Below are 21,992 nucleotides of genomic sequence, written 5' to 3' on the forward strand. Positions count from 1 at the left end.
TAAAGGGATAGTTCACCCAAAAATGAAAATTACCCCATGATTTACTCACCCTCAAGCCATCCTAGGTGCATATGACATTCTTCTTTCAGACGAATACAATCGGAGTTATATTAAAAAACATCCTGGCTCTTCCAAGCTTTATAATGGGAGTGGATGGAAGCCCAAATTTTGAAGTCCAAAAAATTTAACCAATCCATTATAAAAGAAGTCCACACGGCTCCGGGGGGTTAATAAAGGCCTTCTGAAGTGACGCGATGTGTTTGTGTAAGAAAAATATCCATATTTACAACTTTTTTAACCTTAATCTCTAGCTTCCGGTAACTGTCATACACGCATTCATGAGAGAGTGGCGTCCAGCGGATGATGTAGGACGTAGGCAAACACGGTGACGAATGTGGAAGTAATGAACGTGGAAGCGCAGAGGAGAGAGCAAAACAAAACACTGGTCACGAATTAGTAGTACAAAACGAGGATTTGTAAAGAAAAATGTCGGAGGATTTCAATATAAGCCAAGAGGACACTGGTTTTCCTTTGTTGTAAACAAAACTTGTTTCTCGCAAGACTAGCATATTCTCACCGAGTTTACGCTACGCCTACGTCATCCACTGGACGCCACTTTCTCGTGAACGCGCGTATGACAGTTGGCGGAAGTTAGAGATTAAGGTTAATAAAGTTGTAAATATGGATATTTTTCTTACACAAACGCATCGCTTCGCTTAAGAAGGCCTATATTAACCCCCTGTAGCCGTGTAGAGTTCTTTTATACTGGATTGGTTCAATTTTTTGGACTTCAAATTTTGGGCTACCATCCACTCCCATTATAAAGCTTGTTAGAGCTAGTATGTTTTTAAATATAACTCCGATTGTATTCGTCTGAAAGAAGAAAGTCATATACATCTAGGATAGCTTGAAGGTAAGTAAATCATGGGGTAATTTTCATTTTTGGGTAAACTAACCCTTTAAGCTGATATATGCCAGACACCACGCTGACCCGATCAGGAGGAGGGCAGTAGAGAGATTTGTCCAGTCTCCCGGGTCTCAAAAGAGCAGGATCAATCAGGTCAGGACGGCTGGTGGCAGCCAACACATACACCCCTAAAAATGAGAAACTATGTAGTGATTTCAGAGATCTCACAAATACAACAATGCAATCTTTTAAAGATCAAAAATGTACTCCAGAAAACTGGCTTTGCTCTACGGTCTCAGACTGATGTTTTTAAGGAAGTGCTTGGCAAAACAATTTGTTTTTAAATTTAGAATTAGATGTATTAATTTAGCAAAGTTAACAACTTTACAATCTTTCTTACTGATACAGATAGTGATGTTGCTATAAGCAATAACCACAGCTATATTAAAAGCAACAAACTATGAAACTCCTCACAATTGTTGTCGAATGAACACTACATGCTGACATGAACTACTTGGGTAGTTAACATACAATTTCAAGCAGTTTCAACAGAGTCCAGTGGTGTGACATGCTTTATATATATTTTTTGCCTAACTGTAATATAATTATACAGTTTTTTATATTACTACATTTTATTACTACCTTATACATATGCTACCGCTCAAAAAATTTGGGGTCAGTTAATTTTTAATAAAAATGTTTTTTTTTATATATTAAAACTTTTATTCTGCAAAGAAGCATTAAATTGATCAAAAGTGACAGATTTTTTTTGTAACATTACAAAAGAGTCTTTACTATTTCAAATAAATGCTGTTCTTTTGAATTGTTTTGATTATTCATCAAAAATTCCTGAAAAAAGGTTTCATAATTTTCACAAAAATATTAAGCAGCAAAATATGTGACACTGAAGACTGGATTAATGGCTGCTGAAAAAAAAAAAAATCTTTTTTTGAAAGCTTTGCCATCACAGAAATAAATTACATTTTAACATATAAAACAGTTATTTTAAATGTAATAATATTTAACAATCTAACTGTTTTTACTGTATTTTTTTTTTAGCAAATAAATGCAGCTTTGGTGAGCATACGAGACTAACATTACATAAACCTTAACCTAAAATCTGCTGTTGATTGGAGAAAAATAAAGTCACACTTGCACACAGATGAACAAACTGAGACTATGAAGCAGGTCAAAACGGAAGAACCTCTAGCTGTTGCTGTAAAACTCAAGTATACGTGCAAGCATTTGATTACCTGTCAGTCCTTCCACTCCATCCAGCTGAGTAAGCAGCTGATTAACCACACGGTCAGTTACCCCTGTGTTGTCATGACCCCTTCGAGGGGCCAGAGAGTCAAACTCATCAAAGAACAGTATGCAAGGTTTAGCTTGTTGAGCCCTAAAGCGACACAGACACACATTCAGTGATGACTCACTCTAGTGAACTGCTACTATATATCATACAAAAGAGACAGTGCCTTTGGACAGACCTCTGAAACACATCTCTAACCGCCTGCTCACTGGCACCAATATACTTGCTGAGGAGTTCAGGACCCTGGAGAAACACATATGGCATTACAATACATAAATATAAATAACTATAAATTATATATTTATACATTATTTTGATATCAGTATACACACATTCCCTTACCTTGATGCTGATGAAGTTCATGCCGCTCTCTTTGGCAACAGCTCCAGCCAGCAGCGTCTTGCCTGTGCCAGGAGCTCCATAGAGCAGCACACCAGAGCACTGACGCAAGGGCAGACTGGAGAAGAGCAGCGGGTACTGGACACAACAGACCGTTACTTCCAACACAGTTTTTGACTAATGAATTTCCTTGACTTTTCCAGTTAATATGATAACTGTTCTTGCACATATATTGGATTTATTTTAGTTTGGGAAAGCTAGTCTTCCACTAAAATGGACATATTGTGCACAGGGGCAGCTGTACCTTAGCTGGCAGCAGTATGATGTCCATCAGGAGCTGACGTGCCTGATGAAGTCCCCCGATACGCTCCATGCCGGCCCCGCTGGGAGTCTGCAGCTGAGCCCCCCAGAGGGAGGGTGGGGTGAAGCCCTGAAGGGCCTGTCTGAAGTCCTTATAGTTCAGATCTGTGAAAGCAGGAAGCTTAGATTTCAGCAAAACAGCTGAATCCTAGAAAGATATAAAACTAGATTAAGCACTCGCCTTCAGAGCTGCCATTGCTCCTGCTGTGTAGAGTGTTGGCATGGATGGCCCTCTCGAGCAGCAGGTTCAGGTCTTGTGGCATGAATCCTTCTGTTTCTCTGGCAACACTGTCTAGGTCAAGAGTAGTTTGACAGTCCTGGAAGTTCTTTTTGGCTATTAAAGACCTTAGAATCTCAACCCTCTGAGCCTATATAGAGAAAGCATCATATTACAGTCGCTATTTTCTGTGGGGAAATAAAACACCAAGTAAGAATAAAACTAGTCTTGTGTAGTCAGACTTTTGACTATAGGCATAGTCTGGTCAACACTGCAACTTATTCTGGCAAGAATTTAATAACAGAAACATCAAAAACAAAGCAAATCTACTAGCAAAACCAGTTACCTTCTGTACTTAAAAAAAACACACATTTTAAATGACCACATAAAACACACACACACACACACACACACACACACACACACACACGTACGCAATTTAATTTTTTACCCAAACCATGCAGCCCTAGATTGCAGTTTCATAAACCCACCTGATCTGGTGTTTGGATCTTGCAGAAACCTTGGAAGAAGTGTGAACCCTGCACTGCAGTCAGAGTCTGATGAAGGGCATGTTCACTCTGTGCTGTGACCATCAGAGCTACGAGACTGGAGCACACCACCATCTCATCCACCTATCTTCTGTACTTAAAAAAAACACACATTTTAAATGACCACATAAAACACACACACACACACACGTACGCAATTTAATTTTTTACCCAAACCATGCAGCCCTAGATTGCAGTTTCATAAACCCACCTGATCTGGTGTTTGGATCTTGCAGAAACCTTGGAAGAAGTGTGAACCCTGCACTGCAGTCAGAGTCTGATGAAGGGCATGTTCACTCTGTGCTGTGACCATCAGAGCTACGAGACTGGAGCACACCACCATCTCATCCACCAAATCCCTCAGACCTAAGGAGAACATGCAGAGCGAAGGTGTCAATCAGATGGCTGCTCACAGAGATACCTGATGTAGAGTCAGGCATGTCTGTTATGATCACTTACTCTGTGCGATGTGCTGCCGCAGTACTGCCTCTGGCCCATGCTCGTGCTCAGGTGAGGTTGCGGCACCGGTCACGTGATCCAGGTCATCCAGCAGGACCACTGAGGGCTGTCTCCAGACCGCCTGCTCAAAAACCTCTTCCAACCTCTGTCTGATTGTGTCTGCTCTCTTACCTAGGAATTTCATTCATAACATGAAGAAATTTGATGTAAATAAAAGACAAAATGCTTGCATGTTAAATTAGAATGCACAGCAAAACTGGTCAATCTAATTTTCTTGCCTACCTTTCAGTGTCTTACAGTACACAACTTGAACATGGGCATCCAGCTGTTCACTGGCCTTTCGACACAGTGCTCTGGAGAGAGAAGATTTACCACTGCCCTGTGGAGAAATGCAGGAAATTTATCACAGATACCTTGTACTATCTATTTATTCATTCTTTACTTTCATAATATTTGATTGTTATCTTATTGCCAAAAATAGTTACAATGTAAAGTTATCAAGTGCTTGGGAGCTGTTGCTACATTTCATTCAACTCCAAGTCCAACTTTCAAACTTCTGACTTAAAACAGCACTTGAAGTCAAACAAAAAACGAAATATTTTAAATATTAAACTGTGTGGACACAGTTATTCAATATTTGCTGATTCACTTTTAAACTAGTTAAATACATCAATGAATCCAATTCCCTACATTAAGTGATAATAAACCTGTTTATAAAATATATGAAGAGACAGATCTGTGATGTATAATCTTGAATAATGTTCTTTGTTGATAATTGAACACCTGCAAAACAATTACTAGCACTGCCTTAATGCATAAGGAGAGATATCAACTATCTCACATCTGACTTTGAAAGGTCTGTGGCATACATGTCTGAAGTTACCTTTGCACCTGTGATGAGCAGAGCTCCGCCCCTCAGTCCCCGTCCTGTGGAAACCAGTTCACGCGAGAGAGGACCTCCCATTAGAGCGTGAGAGATGTGCTCGAAAGCCGACCTGCTGATGTCCTCTACCCCACTAAGCAAACAGATTCACCAATCGCAAACAACAAAGAAAGGCTACACCGACTCATCAGAAAGTGAATCTGGTTTGCTGCTAAGGATATTAAAAAATACACTGATATTTCCAGTTTTTGAAAAGAATGCAAGCATACCCAAGAGAGCTGAGGGAGGGAAAGCCAAGATGTGGATCTTCCTTATCATTATCAGAGCCGTTGTGGTCAGAATCATGTGGCTCTCTGACAATCTAAGCAGAGATTGAGCTGGTTTGTTGAGAAGGTAGGAGAAGGAAAAATAATGTGTGACTTTATACCTGCACATTTGTTTTCTTTAGTAAACTGGTTGATAGAAAGAACATTTCATCCTCTTGCTGTTGCTCTGGTTTTAGCACAGTCAAGACAAACTCTTCTTTTCCTGAGAAGAGAGAAACCCAGGTTAGTCTGCAATAATAGTAATATGATTGAAAACATATATTTTGATGGTTCTTCCTCACACCTTCAGCACAGGGTAAGAGAATGACGTTAGTGCGGCCTGTCAGACAGGTCAAAGGCTGATGGCTCTGAGCATGTAACCAGTTGAGGAATGCAGTCTGAATATCTTCTTCTTTTTCACCCTCTGCCTGCAAATAGAAAGGAAATAAGTTTACAATACAATATTTTCATTATCTGACAACCTAAAGCATTAAGTCTGAAAGAAAAACATACCAACGGTTTTAATGGCTGCACCATGACTGCTTCTGCAACTCTTGGCATTGATTTCAAAGGCTGAATCCTCACAGCTGATCGAGGGTCTATCTTCAAACGCCTCTGCAGTACCTTTGGGATCTGCAACAACAACAAAAAAGGTAACTAGATTTTTTACTAGAGATACACAAAATCAATAACAAATTAGCCTATATTAGATTTTTCCCCCCATTTATTTGTACCAGTTATACATATATACATAGGTTCTTTCAAGACCACTATCATCAAAGATGAATGACAATTAGCATACAGTTTGGACTGGCGGTATGGTTCTGTTCTGGGCAAGAACTCCCTGTGCATCCATGCAGCCTATCATGGATGAGAGCAGGGAGAGCAACAATAACCCCCTTAGGGTAAACAGAACAGAACCAACATAAATGTATTGCAGATATCATTTATGTTCAATAATTTAATGTAAACGTTTTAGAGATTTATATACAACTGGTACAAATAAATGGAAAAAAATATATAGGATGATAACCAATTTGGTATTGATTTTGTGCATCTCTGTCTGCATATGGATATTCATAGATTTGCTAAAGATCACATATAATAGTGTGATTAAATTAATAAGGTAATAAAAAGTTAGACAACTGTAATCTAAAACTAATGTAAAAATTATCAGACTACTGATATTGGGAGAGTTCCTATTTCTAATTTTTTTTTAAGATTTATTTTTGGTGTTTTATGCCTTTATTTAGATAGGACAGTGTAGGTCAGTGATGGGCGAACTTGGCCCTTCCAGGCCACTTTCCTGCAGAGATTTGATCCAACCCTGATATGACTCACCTGCCTGTAGCCTTCTAGTAGTCTTGAAGACAATGTTTAGCTGGTTCAGGTGTGTTTGATTAGGGTTGGAGCTAACCTATGAAGGAAAGTGGCCTGGAAGGGCCAAGTTTGCTCACCCCTGGTGTATTTGATTAGGGTTGGAGCTAACCTCTGAAGGAAAGTGGCCTGGAAGGGCCAAGTTTGCCCACCACTGGTGTAGGTCAACAGGAAGCGAAGTGGGTGAGGGAGAGGGGGCAGGATCGGGAAAGGTCCGCGAGCTGGAACTCAAACTCGGGACGCCCGAAGTCAGTCCACTGCCCACGAGGCCATCGGTGCCAACCTATTTTTAAATATTTAATATTTTTAAATAATAATATAAATACATTAAAAATAATTTGAAAACAATAATGCTTTTAACAGGGCATTGCCAGGTGGTTGCTAAGGTGTTTTTGTCACATTGTTATACAATTACTATGGTGTTCTGGTTGATTATTAGGTGGTCTCTACTGTCCAAAGTGAAAAGGTCCCATCCCTAGAAATGATGGTGATAAAGAATATTTCTATGAAACATTATAACAGACCTTGAATGGAATAACTTACCCAAACTCTACCAGAGTAAATGTCTTCACATTTATTGAATTTCTGGTCCTCCTGCAGCCTTTTTATGTTGTGACAAAGCATTCTGACCACAACAACGTTCTCCTTATGTTCCTCTGTGTCGTTCCATTTGTGAGGTCCATCTCTGATCTTCTTCTTCTCCATGGCCTGCTTGACTTTCTCCCTGAGTTCTTTAGGAGAAAGGATTTTTGAAAGCCTGCCGTATGTTAGTGCAGACTGCCCTGGATTCCAGTTCTCTTGCAGGTTCCATGGCAGTATATGGACATCTCCGTGACATGAGCCTAGATGGCTGACAGACCTAGGAGGGGTTCCACAGGTCCGGAGGATACAGTCTTTCAGGATGGTGGGAATTGTGGGAACTGTGACATTCTCTTTTGCAGGCTCAAATCCTCTTGTAAACAGGTATCTAACCAGGCTTTTCAGATCAGCTATTCCTCCCCAGTGGCCTTCACTCTGACTCTCCAGATGATCACTGAGGGGATCCTGATGGACAACTGAGCTGGGGGAAGACGTGACATCAGTGCTCTGGTGTTGCAGATATTGGCTTGGCTCTTCTGATCGAGTGTGGAGCAATTGTTCACCTCCTGGATGTAGTTTTGAGAAGACAACAAGCTCAGTGAACTGATCCAGTCGGCCGAAAGGAACAGATGGAGAGAGAGATGCTAAAAAACATAGAATCATTAGTGTAAAAAGATCAGTTCATACCCAACAACAACTCCTGTATGACATGCCTTTAAAAAATAGTGCTGACTGACCTATCCTGATATAGATGACAGTGTGCTGGTCCACCCACACAGGAAAAACACCCTCACTGAAGACCACTCGGATCTGATCCAAGAGTCGCTGCTCCAGAGCCATGCTGTGCAGCGCCTGGAACAAAGTTCAATCAGATATTAGACCGAAAAGACATTCACAACCCATTTTACTTCTGTAATCTGATGTATTCTCAAATAAAACAGGATCAGTGAGGAAAAAATGTAGGAAGGGACTTTGTATCCAGGTTTGAATTGATCGGATCATGAAAAGTGGGTGTTACATATCAGAATGGAGCCAGAAATGAATGCAAGGTCATTCATGCAATCTTTTTATATTTAAAGATATTTAACAAGTGATTTGTTTAACATTTACATCATGTTGACAACTTCATGTGTGGTGCACTTGGAATAGAATGTTCTTTAACTAAAGGGTTAATAAAGAAAACGTTATTTGAATCGTGTTGTAGTTACATTTTCAAGTGGACTTGTTAAAAATCATAAAAATCAAGAATCGGTCAAACGTTCTGAAAAAAAGTGAGATTTTATTTTTTTTTGCCATATCGCCAAAATTATTTTCCATCATCCTATAAACACTTTATAAGCATAAGATGTACCTTTACATGTCGATGGTTTACTATGTCAATGGAATATGAGTATAAATGGAATCGAAAACAATAAAAGAGAATAAATGTATAATACTTGAGTATATGAGTAACATAAAACCGTAATATGAAACAGTAATATGAATATAATGTGGAGTAATAATCAAAGAATAATAAAGAATAACTCATAATAAATATACTGTATAAATTAATATGAAAAATAAGAAAAATATAACAACATTGGAAATTTGCATACACCAGTTTTAAAGGACATATATCACTATATATCAGCTAAACATCTCCTAGAGACTGAAGACTGAGGTAAATGATGCCATGGTGAACTCACCAGGATCTCCCAGTCATCTGGAGACAGAGGCTCTACGAACACCTGCTGCACTGACTGCACCTGATGACACGGCCGCAGATACCCCTACAACACATTACATGCATCTGCTTCAATGGTCCTCAACCTTTTTGCCACACTTTTAAAATTAGCCTTCCTCATAAATCCAGTTTTTCAAGACAAAAACTAAACTAAAACAAGTTAAAATCTTCATGTGTGGTTGATTTGTTCATTTGAATGGATGTTTTGTCTGGTTTAAATCTTTTTAAGTAATCTTGAGATAAAAGAAGATATTGTGAAGAATGTTGGTAACAAAACAGTTTTGGTTTCCATTGATTTGAATTGATTACAGTGACAAACCTGTTCTCCCTCCTTGAGCCCAAGTTTCTCTCCCAGTTGTCTGCAGATCTCAACTCTGTCCTCTGGACCTGAAGACCTGGACCTGATCCAGCTGAGGAACACGGGTGCAGAAACACCCCATGACAGCTCCAGGATCTGGTTCTGACATCACATTAGTGTTGCATGACTCAAAACTTTCAGCACTTTGAATTTGATGGAAGAGAATCACACAGTACAGTGGTAGACTAGTAACTGGCAGCAGCTAGCTGGATACAAACCTCATGAAGACAGAGATGAGTGGCGAAGTTTGATGACAGCTGAAGAAAGCAGTTCTTGGAGTTATTGAAGACTAGCGTGACCGGTTGTATCCCTTGGCTTCCCAACATTTCCTGCGAGGCTGCAGATACCTCGCTTCTACTACAAATTATCCCCTATTTCAATTAATCTGTGGTATTAAAGCCAGTATGCTAAAACCGTCCATCTGAATTGCACGTCAGACATTATAATCACATTGAGTGTGTCGATCAGTCGCTGTTAGAACAAACATGTTCGACTAGCTCCGTCTCGCCGTGTTGCCAGATTTCACTTGGAAAATAAGCAACACAGAATAATTAAACAAACCCCTACTAGCAAAATCAGGCGACCACCCACAACAAAATGTGTAACCAAATTTTTAATGTTATTTATATTTCATTTTACGCGTCGTTGAACCTAGAGGACGAGCTTGAACAGACTTAAAAACGACTAATGGTTCAGCTCGATACAGCGGGTGGAGATATAACTGCTACTAGTTAATTTTGTTGTGCTAGGGGACCAACACTAGCAAGCTGAAAAAATACGTTTGTATCCTGGAATTGAGCCCCAAAAACCGCGACCCACGACTATCTATTTTTATAAGTAAATTTAAGAATAAAGGAGCGCCAGTTTCCTAAAATAAGCGGTCATGCCACTTGACAACTATTTCAAAATAATTCAGGGCAAAAATAAGATATGGTTGTAAGGCGCTACGTAAATTACTGATTTAAAATTTACTGTTTATTTATTATGACACTTTATACCATTCCATTAAAATACACACTTACACAGAGAAAAACGGTCTATGGATCTGACGTCATCACGCGAATCAAGATGGCGGACCGGAGGGGTGGGAAGGAGATGTTGATTCCCAAGGTGGTTGGCAACAGCTGGACTGTGAATGGACAGAGAGTGTGGAGGGAAGTGACGGATCAGGAAACGAACTAGGAAAGATGGAAGTAGGTGGCGGGATGTATGAAAAATGGGAAACGGCTAGGAATAATAAACGGAAAAAGAAAAGGAAAAATAAAACAGATGAAAGTGACTCAGACAGGGGATCGACTGTGGAGGAGAAGCGGAGGGAGGAGTATGTGGTTTTTGCAAAACTTGTGGACGAAAACACCGAAGAAGAAGTCTATGGATTTATGACTTTTATTTTGAAATGTTGTATTTGTGGATGTGTTCAGTTTCTGTGTTCCCATTGAATCCATGCGCTTGACTTGCAGAATAGATCAATCGAACTGAGAGTCAATTGATTTCTATGAGCTGAAACCGCAATTCAGTCCTTGCAGAGCAATAACTCCAACTGATGGAAATGAATAATATGTTTATTGTTTAGGTCCATTTTAGCAAACATTTTATTGCTCTGAATGTTTCGTTAATTTTGACATGGAGGAAGTGGAGACAGCAGAGGAGCTGTTAGCCAAACAGCATCGCAAGGAAAAGAAAGACCTGCAAGGTAAGACAACATGTCACTACCTTTAAATTAAAATAAATATATAAATATGTATGAGACTAGGATTATATAAACGAAATAAATATGTGTATAGTGCATACTAAATATAGATGTCTTTTTTGTGTCGTAGCAAAAATACAAATTATGAAAAATGCAGTTACCAAAAATGACAAGAAGAGGAGGAAACAGCTGACTGAAGACATCGCCAAACTAGAGGCTGAACTCACTCAAAAACATGAAAATGAGCTCGAACAACTTCAGAACTCTTCCTCAGTAAGTCAAACTATGATGTTGTTAGACGTTAAAACACCCTACCTAGAAACTGTCCAGTAGATACATATGAGTGCAGCTCACTTATACAATCATGGATTGTTCCAAGGTGGAGGAGGTTTCAAATGCAATGGATTCCGTCAGTTTGGCAAATGATGAGGAAAAAACGGATTCAAGCAAGCAAACTCGGACATCTAAAGCCCAGAAGAGACGGGTAAGTTCTTTTCGATTTTGGTGGCTGTAGTTTAAAGTCTCTTTTAAGGATGCTAAAAATTCTTGGTGTATTTAGGACAAAAAGGCTGCTCTTGAGAAGGAGCGGCATAGCCGGATTGCTGAGGCAGAAGTGGAGAATCTCACAGGCTCCCGTCATCAGGAGTGTCTGAAGCTGAGACAGAAGCTGATGGAGAGGCACCTGCAGATCAGAGAGATCTCCTCTGACGGTCACTGCATGTACTGCGCCGTGGAGGATCAGCTGACGGAGCGAGGCACCCCTCTCAGCCTTAAAGAGCTTCGGGCTCAAACAGCTCAGTACATGAGGAGCCATGCAGATGACTTCCTGCCATTCCTCACTGACCCCAATTCAGGAGACATGTACACTGCAGGTGAATGCCCAACTCTCTGCCATACACTTCCAGAATATGATCGAAATACAGTAAAAAATTATATATTATTAAAATTTCAGATAACCGGTTTTTATTTTAAAGGAGACATATTATGCCCCTTTTTACAATATGTAATATAAGTCTCTGGTGTCCCCAGAATGCGTCTGTGAAGTTTCAGCTCAAAATACTCCACAGATCATTTATTATATCATTTTGAAAATGCCTATTTTGAGTGGAAGCAGAAACACGCTGTTGTTCGGGCCTGTTTCTTTAAATGCAAATGAGCTGCTGCTCCCCGCCCCCTTTTCCAGAATAGAGCTGCGCCTTTACAGCTTGGACCTGCTAAAAACATCTGGAAAAGTCAGATTTTCATGATATGTCACCTTTAATATATTTTACAATGTAATTTATTCCTGTGAAGGTAAAGCTGAATTTTCAGCAGTCATTACTCCAGTTTCAGTGTCACATGATCCTTCAGAAATCATTCTAATATGCTGAATTGCTACTTAAGAAATATTTTTTATTATTTAAATGCTGAAAACAGTTGTGCAGATTAATATTATCGTGGAAACTGTGAAATAATTTTTCTCAGGATTCTTTAATGAATAGAACATTCAAAAGAACAGTGTTTATTTGAAATGGAAATCTTTTGTATCATTATAAATGTCTTTACTCTCACTTTTCTGATCTTCCTGACCCCAGAGTTTTGAATGGATATGTGCAGAAGTATTTCATTAAGCTGAATGCTTGTTGTTTCATGATATGAATGGATTCTGGATTCGTTTTTACTTTAGATGAGTTTGAGAAATACTGCAATGATGTTGCAGACACAGCTGCTTGGGGCGGACAGTTAGAGGTAAGAATACCAGACAATATGCCGTTGTAAATGGCACATTAAAAGTCATAATCCACCATTTGCCTATTTTTTTAATATCAATGCTTTTCATATTTTCTCCATGACAGTTAAAAGCCCTTTCACAGGTCCTCCAGCTACCGATAGAAGTCATTCAGGCAGAATCCCCCTCTATTAATATTGGTGAAGAATATGACAAGCCACCAATCACACTCGTGTAAATAACTGAGGATGTTTATTTATTTAAAAATAAGATTTGGTACAAAAGGTTTCTGTACTGCTGTACTAAAACGCGCTTCACTGTCTCTTTCAGTTATATGCGGCATGCGTATGGACTTGGTGAACACTACAATTCTGTGGAGCCTCTGAAAGACTTTGCAAATGAGGAAGAGGGCTGACCCATCACTGACACACATTAATATATGCATCTGTGCATATTAATTAGCCTGTAGAAGTGGACCTTCTGGAATTTGATTCCGTTTTGCTTGGATCAGTGGATTCGGTCATGCTCACAGAGGATGATGAAATAACACATGCTGGTGACTTCAATTGCAGTGGACAAGCGTCATGTAACAGTCCATGCTTGCCTGTGTTATTTATGAATAAACTGCTATGTGCTCTGTTGTTTTTGGAAAACTGCATATCAGCAAGTAATTTGCTCTAAGAGGTGCTGGATCATGGTCACGCTTACGCTGTTAAATAAAGATAACTTTATATCAATGATAAACTTCTGTGGTAAATAACATTAAATAGTCATCCACTTTAAAAAGCAGAAAAAACACATCAAAGGTTAGACTAAACCACAATTAAAATCATATCACTTCATAATTTGACAGTCTATTCAATGGATATTCAAATCGTTGTATAAGGGCAAATATTAATTTTAAATGCCCAAAAATGTAATGTTTAGCTGTATTTATACAAACCTGTTACTACATGATTTTCCCATTATAAAATAATGTAAATAAAATAATTTAAAAGATAAAATACATTTGAATAACGCTTCAGTTCCTATTTTGTACACTAATCGAGGAAAGTTGTCAATCATCTTTAGTCAGTATTGAGTCTACAATGTTGCATGTTATTCTCATGTTAGTCCGCCAGGTGGCGCCAGTCAACACTACGACAGACTTCGCGTTCCATCTCCATGAAAACATGAGAAAAGTCCCAAGTAGACGATGCAAGTGAAGCGTCAAATGGAAAACCATTCAATTATCAAAGCATTAAAAACGAAATCAAAGTCACTTAATTTGAGCTCTAGGAAAATTACACATTCCAGAATTTTTTGGGAGGCTGACATGGATTGTTGTATTAAAGTTTAATAATAATTATCTGTCGAGTCTGCCGTCTGAACTGGTGTGTTTGCAGAAGGTGAGTTCGTTTCATCTGTATCATAGCTTTGTTTTATACTTTTTATACTAATATAGTTATTCTATGATAGAGCCCAAAATAGCATATGAACCAGAAGTAAACAAGTTTGACCAACAATAAAACACTGGAAACAAGAAACCGCACGACAAATACTTAAATGTCGTTTTCATGTTATATTTATAGTTGACAGATCAATCTGGGAAATAACGTTCTTGAGGAGATCCCACCTGTGTTAAAACACCTCAGTTGTCTAAATAAACTTTATTTATATGGAAACAAAATCAGCCATTTGCCACCAGAGGTGCTGGGTAAGATCAAACTCTTATTCAGGTTTATTTTATTGAAGTGGGTCAGTAGTATTGAATTGTATTGTATTGTATTTGCAGAAGGTCTACCAAACCTTGAGCTTCTAAATGTGAACCACAATAGAATCAAGGTCATTCCTGCAGAAATAAAGAGGTGAGATGACTCAAGTCTGTTGATGCTATTTGACTAGCATGTTATCTGATTTTTTAAATTTTTTAATTGATTTGCAGGCTGTGTAGTCTAAAAAGCATCAGTGTCACAGACAATCATTTGCAGCAGATTCCATCTGAACTGGGCTTGCTGAAGAGTTTGACTGAGATTAACTTCACTAATAATAAACTGACTCAAATACCACAGCAGTTATACAGTTTACCACAGCTGAGGAAATTGTACTTGGCCCGAAACAACCTGACAGAACTACCAGAGGCAAGACGGACTACTATCATCATACTTTACTCAATTGTTATGCATATTAGCTTATTAAGTGTTTGTTCTTTGCTTATGGCGCTCTTGGATGGAAAAATGTGAAGATCTTGGATGTTGCTGGAAACTGTTTATCTGTGTTTCCAGTTGGTGTAAGTTAGTTGGACAAATTGCCAGCCATTTCAGCTGTTTATTTTAGTTATTTACTAATCATTTTGTCAATGTATTTGTATTTATTTATTAAATAAGATGATTATACTGAAATATATATAATATATAGCTGGTTCTAAATGTTAATTAGTGGGACTTCAGCCCACTTAAAAATCTGTGATTAAGTGTAATCGTGTGAAGACTGACAATAGTAATGAAAACAAAAATAAATGAAGAAGCTTTTTTTTATTTGAGTATCATATTTGATGTATTAAGCTTTTATGAGATTGTTTAACAGCATAGCAGACTACTCGCATAAAATACATTGAAATATCAGTTGTCACTCTGTATTTAGATCTGTACTTTTAATTATATGTGCAAAGTAAAGTAAAAAGTAGAAATAATCAAGTTTCTTCAGCCAAGTGTTCACCTTGAAATAGCACTAACAATATAAAACATGCTAAAAAGAATAAACTTATCAACCAGGTGATAGCAGGCATCATATAGTAGATTTTTCAGCAACGTTTTGATAATTTTGGTAATTTATATGCCTTAGAAATTTGCGTATTAAAAAGGCTTTATAGGATTAATGTTAACTTTTGTTCACTATCTCATATACTATATAAAAAAAATTTTTTTAATAATATTTTAAAAATGTTCTTTCTCTTTAATTTTTTGTTTCAGTTTCTTACATTGGAGGAACTGTTCTTTGAAGGAAACAGTTTAGTTCCATTCACACTGATGGAGTCCATTCAAGAGAAAGAAGTCTTCTCATTAAAGGTAACTTTTTACATATATACTGTACATATTGCATTATATATATTTATTTGATTTATTAATTCATTTATTACAATCATTAATTATTTTTTGCACATTGTTGAACAAATCTGATTGTTGTCTTGCTAGTATTCCACTAGAGGATGTTCGTAGTGCGAAAAAAATTCGAAGTCATTAGAAATGGTTAGTTTTAACTATAACTTTTCCATGGCGCTGCTGACTGTAGTTTAATGTCTTCAGGAGCTCTCAGCCAGGCTGACCCTCCAGCAGAGCACTAATAAGTTGTCAGTGGTGTCCAGAGCTCTGCCAGCATACCCAGAGCTGCAGGACATGCTGTCTCACTGGGGCCAGTGTGCTTTGTGCTCACAGCCCTTCCTCACCACCTGGCTGGAGTGTGTGCAGTTCATCAACACCAGGAAGGTACCAGCTCATTCTGCATAACACCAGTGTTCAGCATTCAGTGCCTGTGGCAGTCGATGCACACAAGTAGTGCTGAAGTTGAAAATTGGCAGGCCGCGCTTTGCTCAGGATGTTTGATGAAAGCTTAATGGTTTGACAACCTGCTGAATAACGCTTGCATAATAGGTGTTTATTATGCCATAACATTTGTTATTTGAATCAACAAATATTAACAGGGTCACAATTTAACTTAATGCCCCTGATTGGTAAATACGAGCCAAAACAACAATGCCAATATATTACTACTTTTTTTTCTGTATGATCCACATTGCATGGCAATAAAAGTACAAGAGAATATTAGACTCTTCTTTAGTAATCGGAGTCTGTTCTTTTGTCTTTGAACAGCACATGGGAATGAAAAGCTCTCAGTCTGTTCCAGTCAGAGTTCTGCTGTGTTCTTACGACTGCTTCAACAGAGACGACCATCAGTACTATGGGCTTGTACGATTATAAATTAAAAATGCATCTTATTACCCCCTGACTGATCATTTTTTAAGTCTCTGTTTATTATAAAGAATGAATAGTTTATGTTTTTGCGATACACCAGCAGATGGCAACATTTGATCACTGACAATATTTGATCTGGCTGTCAGATTGATATTTGCAGAAGTGAATCTCTCTTTTTTTTTTTTGCATGAATCTAACAATAATGCAGTATGCTTATATATTAAACTCAAATGTCATGCACATCTCTATCATTAATACTTTACCTTTGAAAACATTTTATGTTACAGTGAAATAAAATGATTTATGTGAATCATTTTTAAGTGCACAATATGACCTCTAATATGTAGTCATTATACATTTCCTCCTGAGTTGATTTTAAAAGTCATTTTGAAGTAATCTGAAGCACCTGCCACAGGCTATGCCCAATTTTGATATTTTTTCCATTCACATTTTCCCCCTTTCTATAGTCTGGCTTTACGCTTGCCATTATAATTCCCTTAAATGAAAGCACTCCATACCTACCCTCTGTTTGGGCCAATGGCATCTGTTCTAACCTGAGAGGAAACTTCATCTCTCCAAATTAATTTCTCTTGCAGGCCTCCTGAGCTCAGAGCAGAGTCTACCGAGTTGGGCCTGATGAATAATGCAGCAGGTTTAATTGCAAAGCCAGAAACTAATGACTTTGGACTGGTTAACAGCAGGGAACCATACATCTCTGCAAACTGAATGAAAAATCAGTTCAGAAAAAAGAAGGGGGGGGAGAAAACGCTAATTGATGAATAATTAAAGCTTGAGCTACAGGGCATAATTGTGACATTTTGTTTCAATCAATTTAGAAGTGCGGGGAAAAGTGCACTTAGGAAACTAATGGCGACTGTGTGGATGTCCACTGAAAAGTGCCACGAGACTCAGTCATTTATTATACAGCCCTCAGTCAAACTCAGCCATTATTCTAGAGCAGTTGCCTCAATTTCCAAGTGATTGTGCACTTGACGGGCGTTAATGCGCCTCACAAATGGTATATGGACTCCCCGTGAAAGGAGGAGAGAAGATAGTGTAAACAAGTCTGTTTCGGTCTGATGTTACTAAATTACTTTCTTTGAGGCAAATGTACCAACAAGCAGAATGGTGTTATTATAGCACAATTCATAACACCCCACACGGGACCTCGTTATATGGCCATATATTGTATATACACATATATTTTCTTATTTTATTAATTACTTAGCACCTTATTTAATACATTTTATTCTTATTTGTCATTGTAAAATTTTATTTTTTCCTTGTCATTTCTAATTTTGTGTATAAGACAATATTCTATGTACAAATTCATGCAAATAAACTGACAAATTGTACTGCAGACTGACAAACTTTGAGTATTTGAGTGAAAAGTTTCAGTACTGATGGACTATATCAACACTCACTGAACTCAGCCAATTAAATGCAAGGAACGGAGCTGACTCTTTAATATTTGTTGTGTCGCAATGTTCAGCTCATATTCTACTTAATGATATTCGGCAATTATTAAGGCAACTGTTAAGAGAACTCACAAATCTCAATCTCCATTTACAGTGCATAGTGTAAGCTTAAAATACATAGAGGCTAGAGGGCTTTTTGTTAATTAGTTTTTGTGTACATTTACATTTGTGTGTGCATTAGGAAGCACACCAGCCCGAGTATTTCTTTGTGTCTAGTCTGAAACATCCTGCCTTTGTGGCAGCCATTACTCAGTGCACTGGAAACAAATGGCGCACCAGTCTCCTCCATCTCTGTAGCTGGATTTTGAACGCCCGAGGACAGCTTTGAGGCTACCAGAGCAGAGTTTACCGCATGATCTGTGGCCTTTGCATTACAGGCAGATCACCGCTCCATTTTAGAGAGAGAGAGAGCATCTGAAATGAAACATGCATTATCCCAGAGAGCAGATGTTGGGGTCCTGGAGCAGCAGGACCGCCTCGGGCCCTGTCTGGTGTCAGCGTGTGTGTGTGTGTATTTGCGGATGTGTATATGTGCGTGAGCAGCTCTCCTCTGTCAGACCACTTTGTTAAAACAGAGCCCAGCCTTTCCCCTTGTTTTGCTAACCTCGTTTCACACAAACACTCCACTGTTGTTTTCATACATCAACGATGTGGGAATGTCACGACACGTCTGGTGTGCCCGAGCCCCTGTTTGTGGGCATTTGTGCCGCCTGAATAGAGAGAATGTGTTTGATTGACATTAATAGCAATGCAGAATATCTGTCAGCGGAGAAAATATCACACAGTGGGAGACGCAGTGGAGAACTGAGAGCATTATTCCTGTACACTCTGAACATGCATGCCATATGTTAATTAGGAAGTCTACACTGATATAATTACTGAAAGGGAATATTGCCTATGGTGAGAATATCTCCTCGCCACCTCATGGGGAATGTAAAGGAAGATAAAGTAGGTGTGCATAAATTTTAATTTACTAGCCTTGAAACGGGAAGAGTAATGTTGGCAAATTCACTCAGAATGATCTATTGGAGAGCCAGAGCTTTATTACATTTCTTCTTTGTCAGACTATTTAAGCTCCTATCAAGCCCCTCACACACAAACATGTGCACATTAAGAGCGCTTCAGTAGCTACGTTAAAGATTAGATCTCTTTAATTGGGTTTCGTTTGACCCGTTTCAGAGATTTCACCGTAATGCATGACGGCACCACTTATAATGGAAAACTGAATATTCCCACTTAAATATTAGCAGTGATAGGTTGCACAATCATGTATTTAACTTATTTACATGCAGTCTGTTACTTCACTATCTATCATATACGCAACATGAATTGTTTATAATATAGCACTGACAGGGCTTTATTGTCACCGTGGACTTTGACAGATTAGCCAAACAAGGTTTCATCGCACCATATTGCTGTCATAATCTCTAACACACATGTAACCGGAATGAGATTGCTTTGATTGTGCTTTGCTCGAGGCATCCCTGCTCATCTCTCTAGTCTCCCGGGTCCATCTTTATACCCCTGAATGTCCTTGAGCGCTGGTAAGAGAATTTGACCCTTTTTAATTATAAGAATATGCACTGAAAGAGTGAAAACACTATTACATAGGCTATTTATCTTTTTTCCCTTTTTTATGTTCAATTTGTGTAAGTACATTACATCCCGCCTCATAGAAAAGTGGAAAAAAAAACAAGGTTTCTGATTACATTCTGACCACATCATTACTTTTATACATCAAAGCTTGTCTTTCATTTCTCAGATATGTCAAATCTCTAGGGAGAACAGGTCTACCTCTCTGAATATGAGTGGTGTGGGTCGATTTTTAGTCCTACAACCAGACCTGTTATCTTCTGAGTTCAAGTATTAAAATTAGCATCATTGATTGGTGTATTGGCCTGCTTCGGAGAAGGGGAAAAACAGCTACTCAATACCACGCAGTGAACCACTGTCAAGCTAAGAAGAGCACTCTCCAATCAGGGAAATCTATTGTCTGGCATCTTATGCTGGATGAGGGCTCTCCTATTGAGCTGCTGGCATGGCACCAAGGCGTTGTCAACATGATGGTTGCACAATCAGTCTGTCACACTTCTTCTAGGTACCACTAGGGGGCAATGTGTCTCTCTGGTAAACGTCCCGACAGCAAGCGGGATTGAAAAGCATTGAAGCAGAGCCTGTGAAAGCATCTAAATGAGAATACCATACACTAAACAAAATGGCTGAGGAGGACTGGAGATGTGCCAAAATGTAACCAGAAAAATATGATTAATCAGGAACACTGAAAATAGGATTGTTTTTAGGCAGTGCTTTCGCCCAAAAAGACTTCAATAGAAGGTTTTGACTGAGCGTCAAGCTTTGTAGATTGTCATATTTTATTTTATATATAATTGTGCCTAAAATCAAAGCCAGAGCTCAGTGTTTAAAGAAAATGTGGTGTTCATTTGGTATATTGATATTTGTTTCTATAAAAAGAAAAAGGCACATTCAGAAGCATCCCAGCCTTGTAAGGCTTTGTTTTTCTACCTCGGCAGTAAGTGTTAGACAGAGTGAAGCGCGGAGGCTTTGAGGTGAAGATGAGGCTATACCATCATTGGCCCTCTCTCCTCATTAGCTGGAGCGCCACAGAAAGGCCCTTTCACTGTGGCAGTTTTGGGTCATTCGCCCCTTTTTCCAAGTCTAAAAACACCTTGTGTTGTTAAGAGCAAGAAGACACAGAAGAAGCAAAAAACTTCAAAGCTTTAATCTTGTTTCGTGCTCTTTGAGAGTTTCAGTAGTCACAATAATGACTGTAGACTATCCACAGGGAATTATAAACCTGGGCCTTTTTCGTACTTTTGAGAGGCTTTGTTTTTTCTCGGAAAGTTGGTTTTCAAGTTTTGTAATTTGAAACAAACTACAGCGGATGCACTGAACCAAACAATCCTTTGATGCACCTTGGTTGAAAGAAAAAGAAATGGGGAAAAAAAGGTCGGCGAATTCTGTGCAAAGACACTGGGGTTGATATGAGCATTACTAGAGTTACTAGTGCAGAGATTCTCTTCTAGAAGTCCACCATGCTGCTATTTAAAGCAGACATGAAATCAAAACTGAATTGTTGGTGCATAATTTATCAGTTTATCAGTGTTTATCAGTGCTTCACTCTGAAATGACCTTTCTTTTTGATTATATCACCTATCACTCTTAAAAATATACTACCTAAAGGGGGGCGGCGGGTTTGTAGTGATGCAGTAGAACCATTTTTGTTTCCACAAAGGCTCTTTCAGATTCCTTAAATGTACATTTTTTTCTCAGTATTAAGAATATTTTAAATCTAAAGAACTTTTTATACTATAAAGAAATGGAAATGTTCCATGGATGTTAAAAGTTCCTCAAGGAACCGTCAATGCCAATAAAGAACCTTTATTTTTAAGAGTGTAAGCCCAAAACATAATGTTTAACCAATTGCCACATAGCTATATAGATTTTAGGCTGTTTAGCTAGCTATTTTTTTAGCTATTTATTTTAGTTTTCTTCACCACTCCTTGACAATAGTGATGTAATGCTTATTAATGTTAATGTAATAAACATAAAATAACCACTTTACCACTGGGAACGTCATGATGTTCTTGAGGGTGAACTTGACCTCCTCAAAGGTGGATGTCAGTGGGGTTTCAGGATGAAGTCCCCCAAGTCCTATATTTTCTCTCTCCTTGAATATCCTGTTTCACCCAGAAATATGTCACATTAAAGTCAAAGCCAACAAAAGTTCCACGGCTATATGTATGTAGTATCGCGTTTGGTCTCGTTCTGTATCGCGTATCTT

The 21,992-nt window shown here is 38.5% G+C and overlaps 3 protein-coding genes across 3 annotated transcripts in view; 2 read left to right on the plus strand and 1 right to left on the minus strand.

Annotated features, from left to right (window-relative positions):
• Positions 1–10,418, minus strand: part of LOC107702066 (peroxisome biogenesis factor 1-like) — a 13,227-nt gene extending 2,809 nt beyond the window's left edge. The window contains exons 1-20 of the mRNA XM_016504261.1: positions 10,387–10,418; positions 9,583–9,889; positions 9,326–9,466; positions 8,969–9,052; positions 8,021–8,135; positions 7,248–7,927; positions 5,841–5,960; positions 5,632–5,755; positions 5,450–5,550; positions 5,292–5,383; positions 5,023–5,155; positions 4,422–4,518; positions 4,140–4,310; positions 3,892–4,046; positions 3,097–3,283; positions 2,860–3,020; positions 2,559–2,693; positions 2,395–2,459; positions 2,161–2,303; positions 992–1,095 (exon numbers count right to left, since the gene is read on the minus strand). Of these exons, the coding sequence (XP_016359747.1) occupies positions 992–1,095; positions 2,161–2,303; positions 2,395–2,459; positions 2,559–2,693; positions 2,860–3,020; positions 3,097–3,283; positions 3,892–4,046; positions 4,140–4,310; positions 4,422–4,518; positions 5,023–5,155; positions 5,292–5,383; positions 5,450–5,550; positions 5,632–5,755; positions 5,841–5,960; positions 7,248–7,927; positions 8,021–8,135; positions 8,969–9,052; positions 9,326–9,466; positions 9,583–9,690 (2,916 nt within the window). The 5' untranslated portion in view covers positions 9,691–9,889; positions 10,387–10,418. The remainder of the gene's footprint in view (positions 1–991; positions 1,096–2,160; positions 2,304–2,394; positions 2,460–2,558; positions 2,694–2,859; positions 3,021–3,096; positions 3,284–3,891; positions 4,047–4,139; positions 4,311–4,421; positions 4,519–5,022; positions 5,156–5,291; positions 5,384–5,449; positions 5,551–5,631; positions 5,756–5,840; positions 5,961–7,247; positions 7,928–8,020; positions 8,136–8,968; positions 9,053–9,325; positions 9,467–9,582; positions 9,890–10,386) is intronic.
• Positions 10,419–10,787: 369 nt separating this feature from the next.
• Positions 10,788–13,415, plus strand: LOC107702071 (OTU domain-containing protein 6B-like). Its single transcript, XM_016504265.1, has 7 exons — positions 10,788–11,057; positions 11,185–11,327; positions 11,434–11,538; positions 11,614–11,926; positions 12,721–12,782; positions 12,890–12,996; positions 13,093–13,415. Exons 1-7 carry the CDS (start codon positions 10,988–10,990, stop codon positions 13,175–13,177), a joined length of 885 nt encoding a protein of 294 aa, XP_016359751.1. The 5' UTR covers positions 10,788–10,987; the 3' UTR covers positions 13,178–13,415.
• A 798-nt stretch (positions 13,416–14,213) lies between these two features.
• Positions 14,214–16,737, plus strand: LOC107702067 (leucine-rich repeat-containing protein 69-like). The gene is made up of 8 exons (XM_016504262.1): positions 14,214–14,246; positions 14,341–14,458; positions 14,537–14,609; positions 14,687–14,882; positions 14,960–15,024; positions 15,701–15,809; positions 16,047–16,226; positions 16,611–16,737. The coding sequence occupies exons 1-8, from the start codon at positions 14,214–14,216 to the stop codon at positions 16,716–16,718; spliced, it is 882 nt and encodes a 293-aa protein (XP_016359748.1). The 3' UTR covers positions 16,719–16,737.
• The last annotated feature ends 5,255 nt before the right edge of the window (positions 16,738–21,992 follow it).

This window comes from Sinocyclocheilus anshuiensis, unplaced genomic scaffold (assembly GCF_001515605.1).
Source record: "Sinocyclocheilus anshuiensis isolate Anshui unplaced genomic scaffold, SAMN03320099.WGS_v1.1 scaffold54, whole genome shotgun sequence".
Classification (NCBI taxonomy): Eukaryota; Metazoa; Chordata; class Actinopteri; order Cypriniformes; family Cyprinidae; genus Sinocyclocheilus; species Sinocyclocheilus anshuiensis.

Bases quoted from the DNA above. Each gene is read 5' to 3' on its own strand.
- LOC107702071 (XM_016504265.1), top strand. From the start codon at position 10,988: ATGGAGGAAGTGGAGACAGCAGAGGAGCTGTTAGCCAAACAGCATCGC. The intron at 11,539-11,613 runs GTAAGTTCTTTT...TGGTGTATTTAG, and splicing joins CTAAAGCCCAGAAGAGACGG to GACAAAAAGGCTGCTCTTGA. The intron at 12,997-13,092 runs GTAAATAACTGA...TGTCTCTTTCAG, and splicing joins AAGCCACCAATCACACTCGT to TTATATGCGGCATGCGTATG.
- LOC107702067 (XM_016504262.1), top strand. From the start codon at position 14,214: ATGATAGAGCCCAAAATAGCATATGAACCAGAA. The intron at 14,459-14,536 runs GTAAGATCAAAC...TTGTATTTGCAG, and splicing joins TTTGCCACCAGAGGTGCTGG to AAGGTCTACCAAACCTTGAG. The intron at 14,883-14,959 runs GCAAGACGGACT...TTCTTTGCTTAT, and splicing joins ACCTGACAGAACTACCAGAG to GGCGCTCTTGGATGGAAAAA.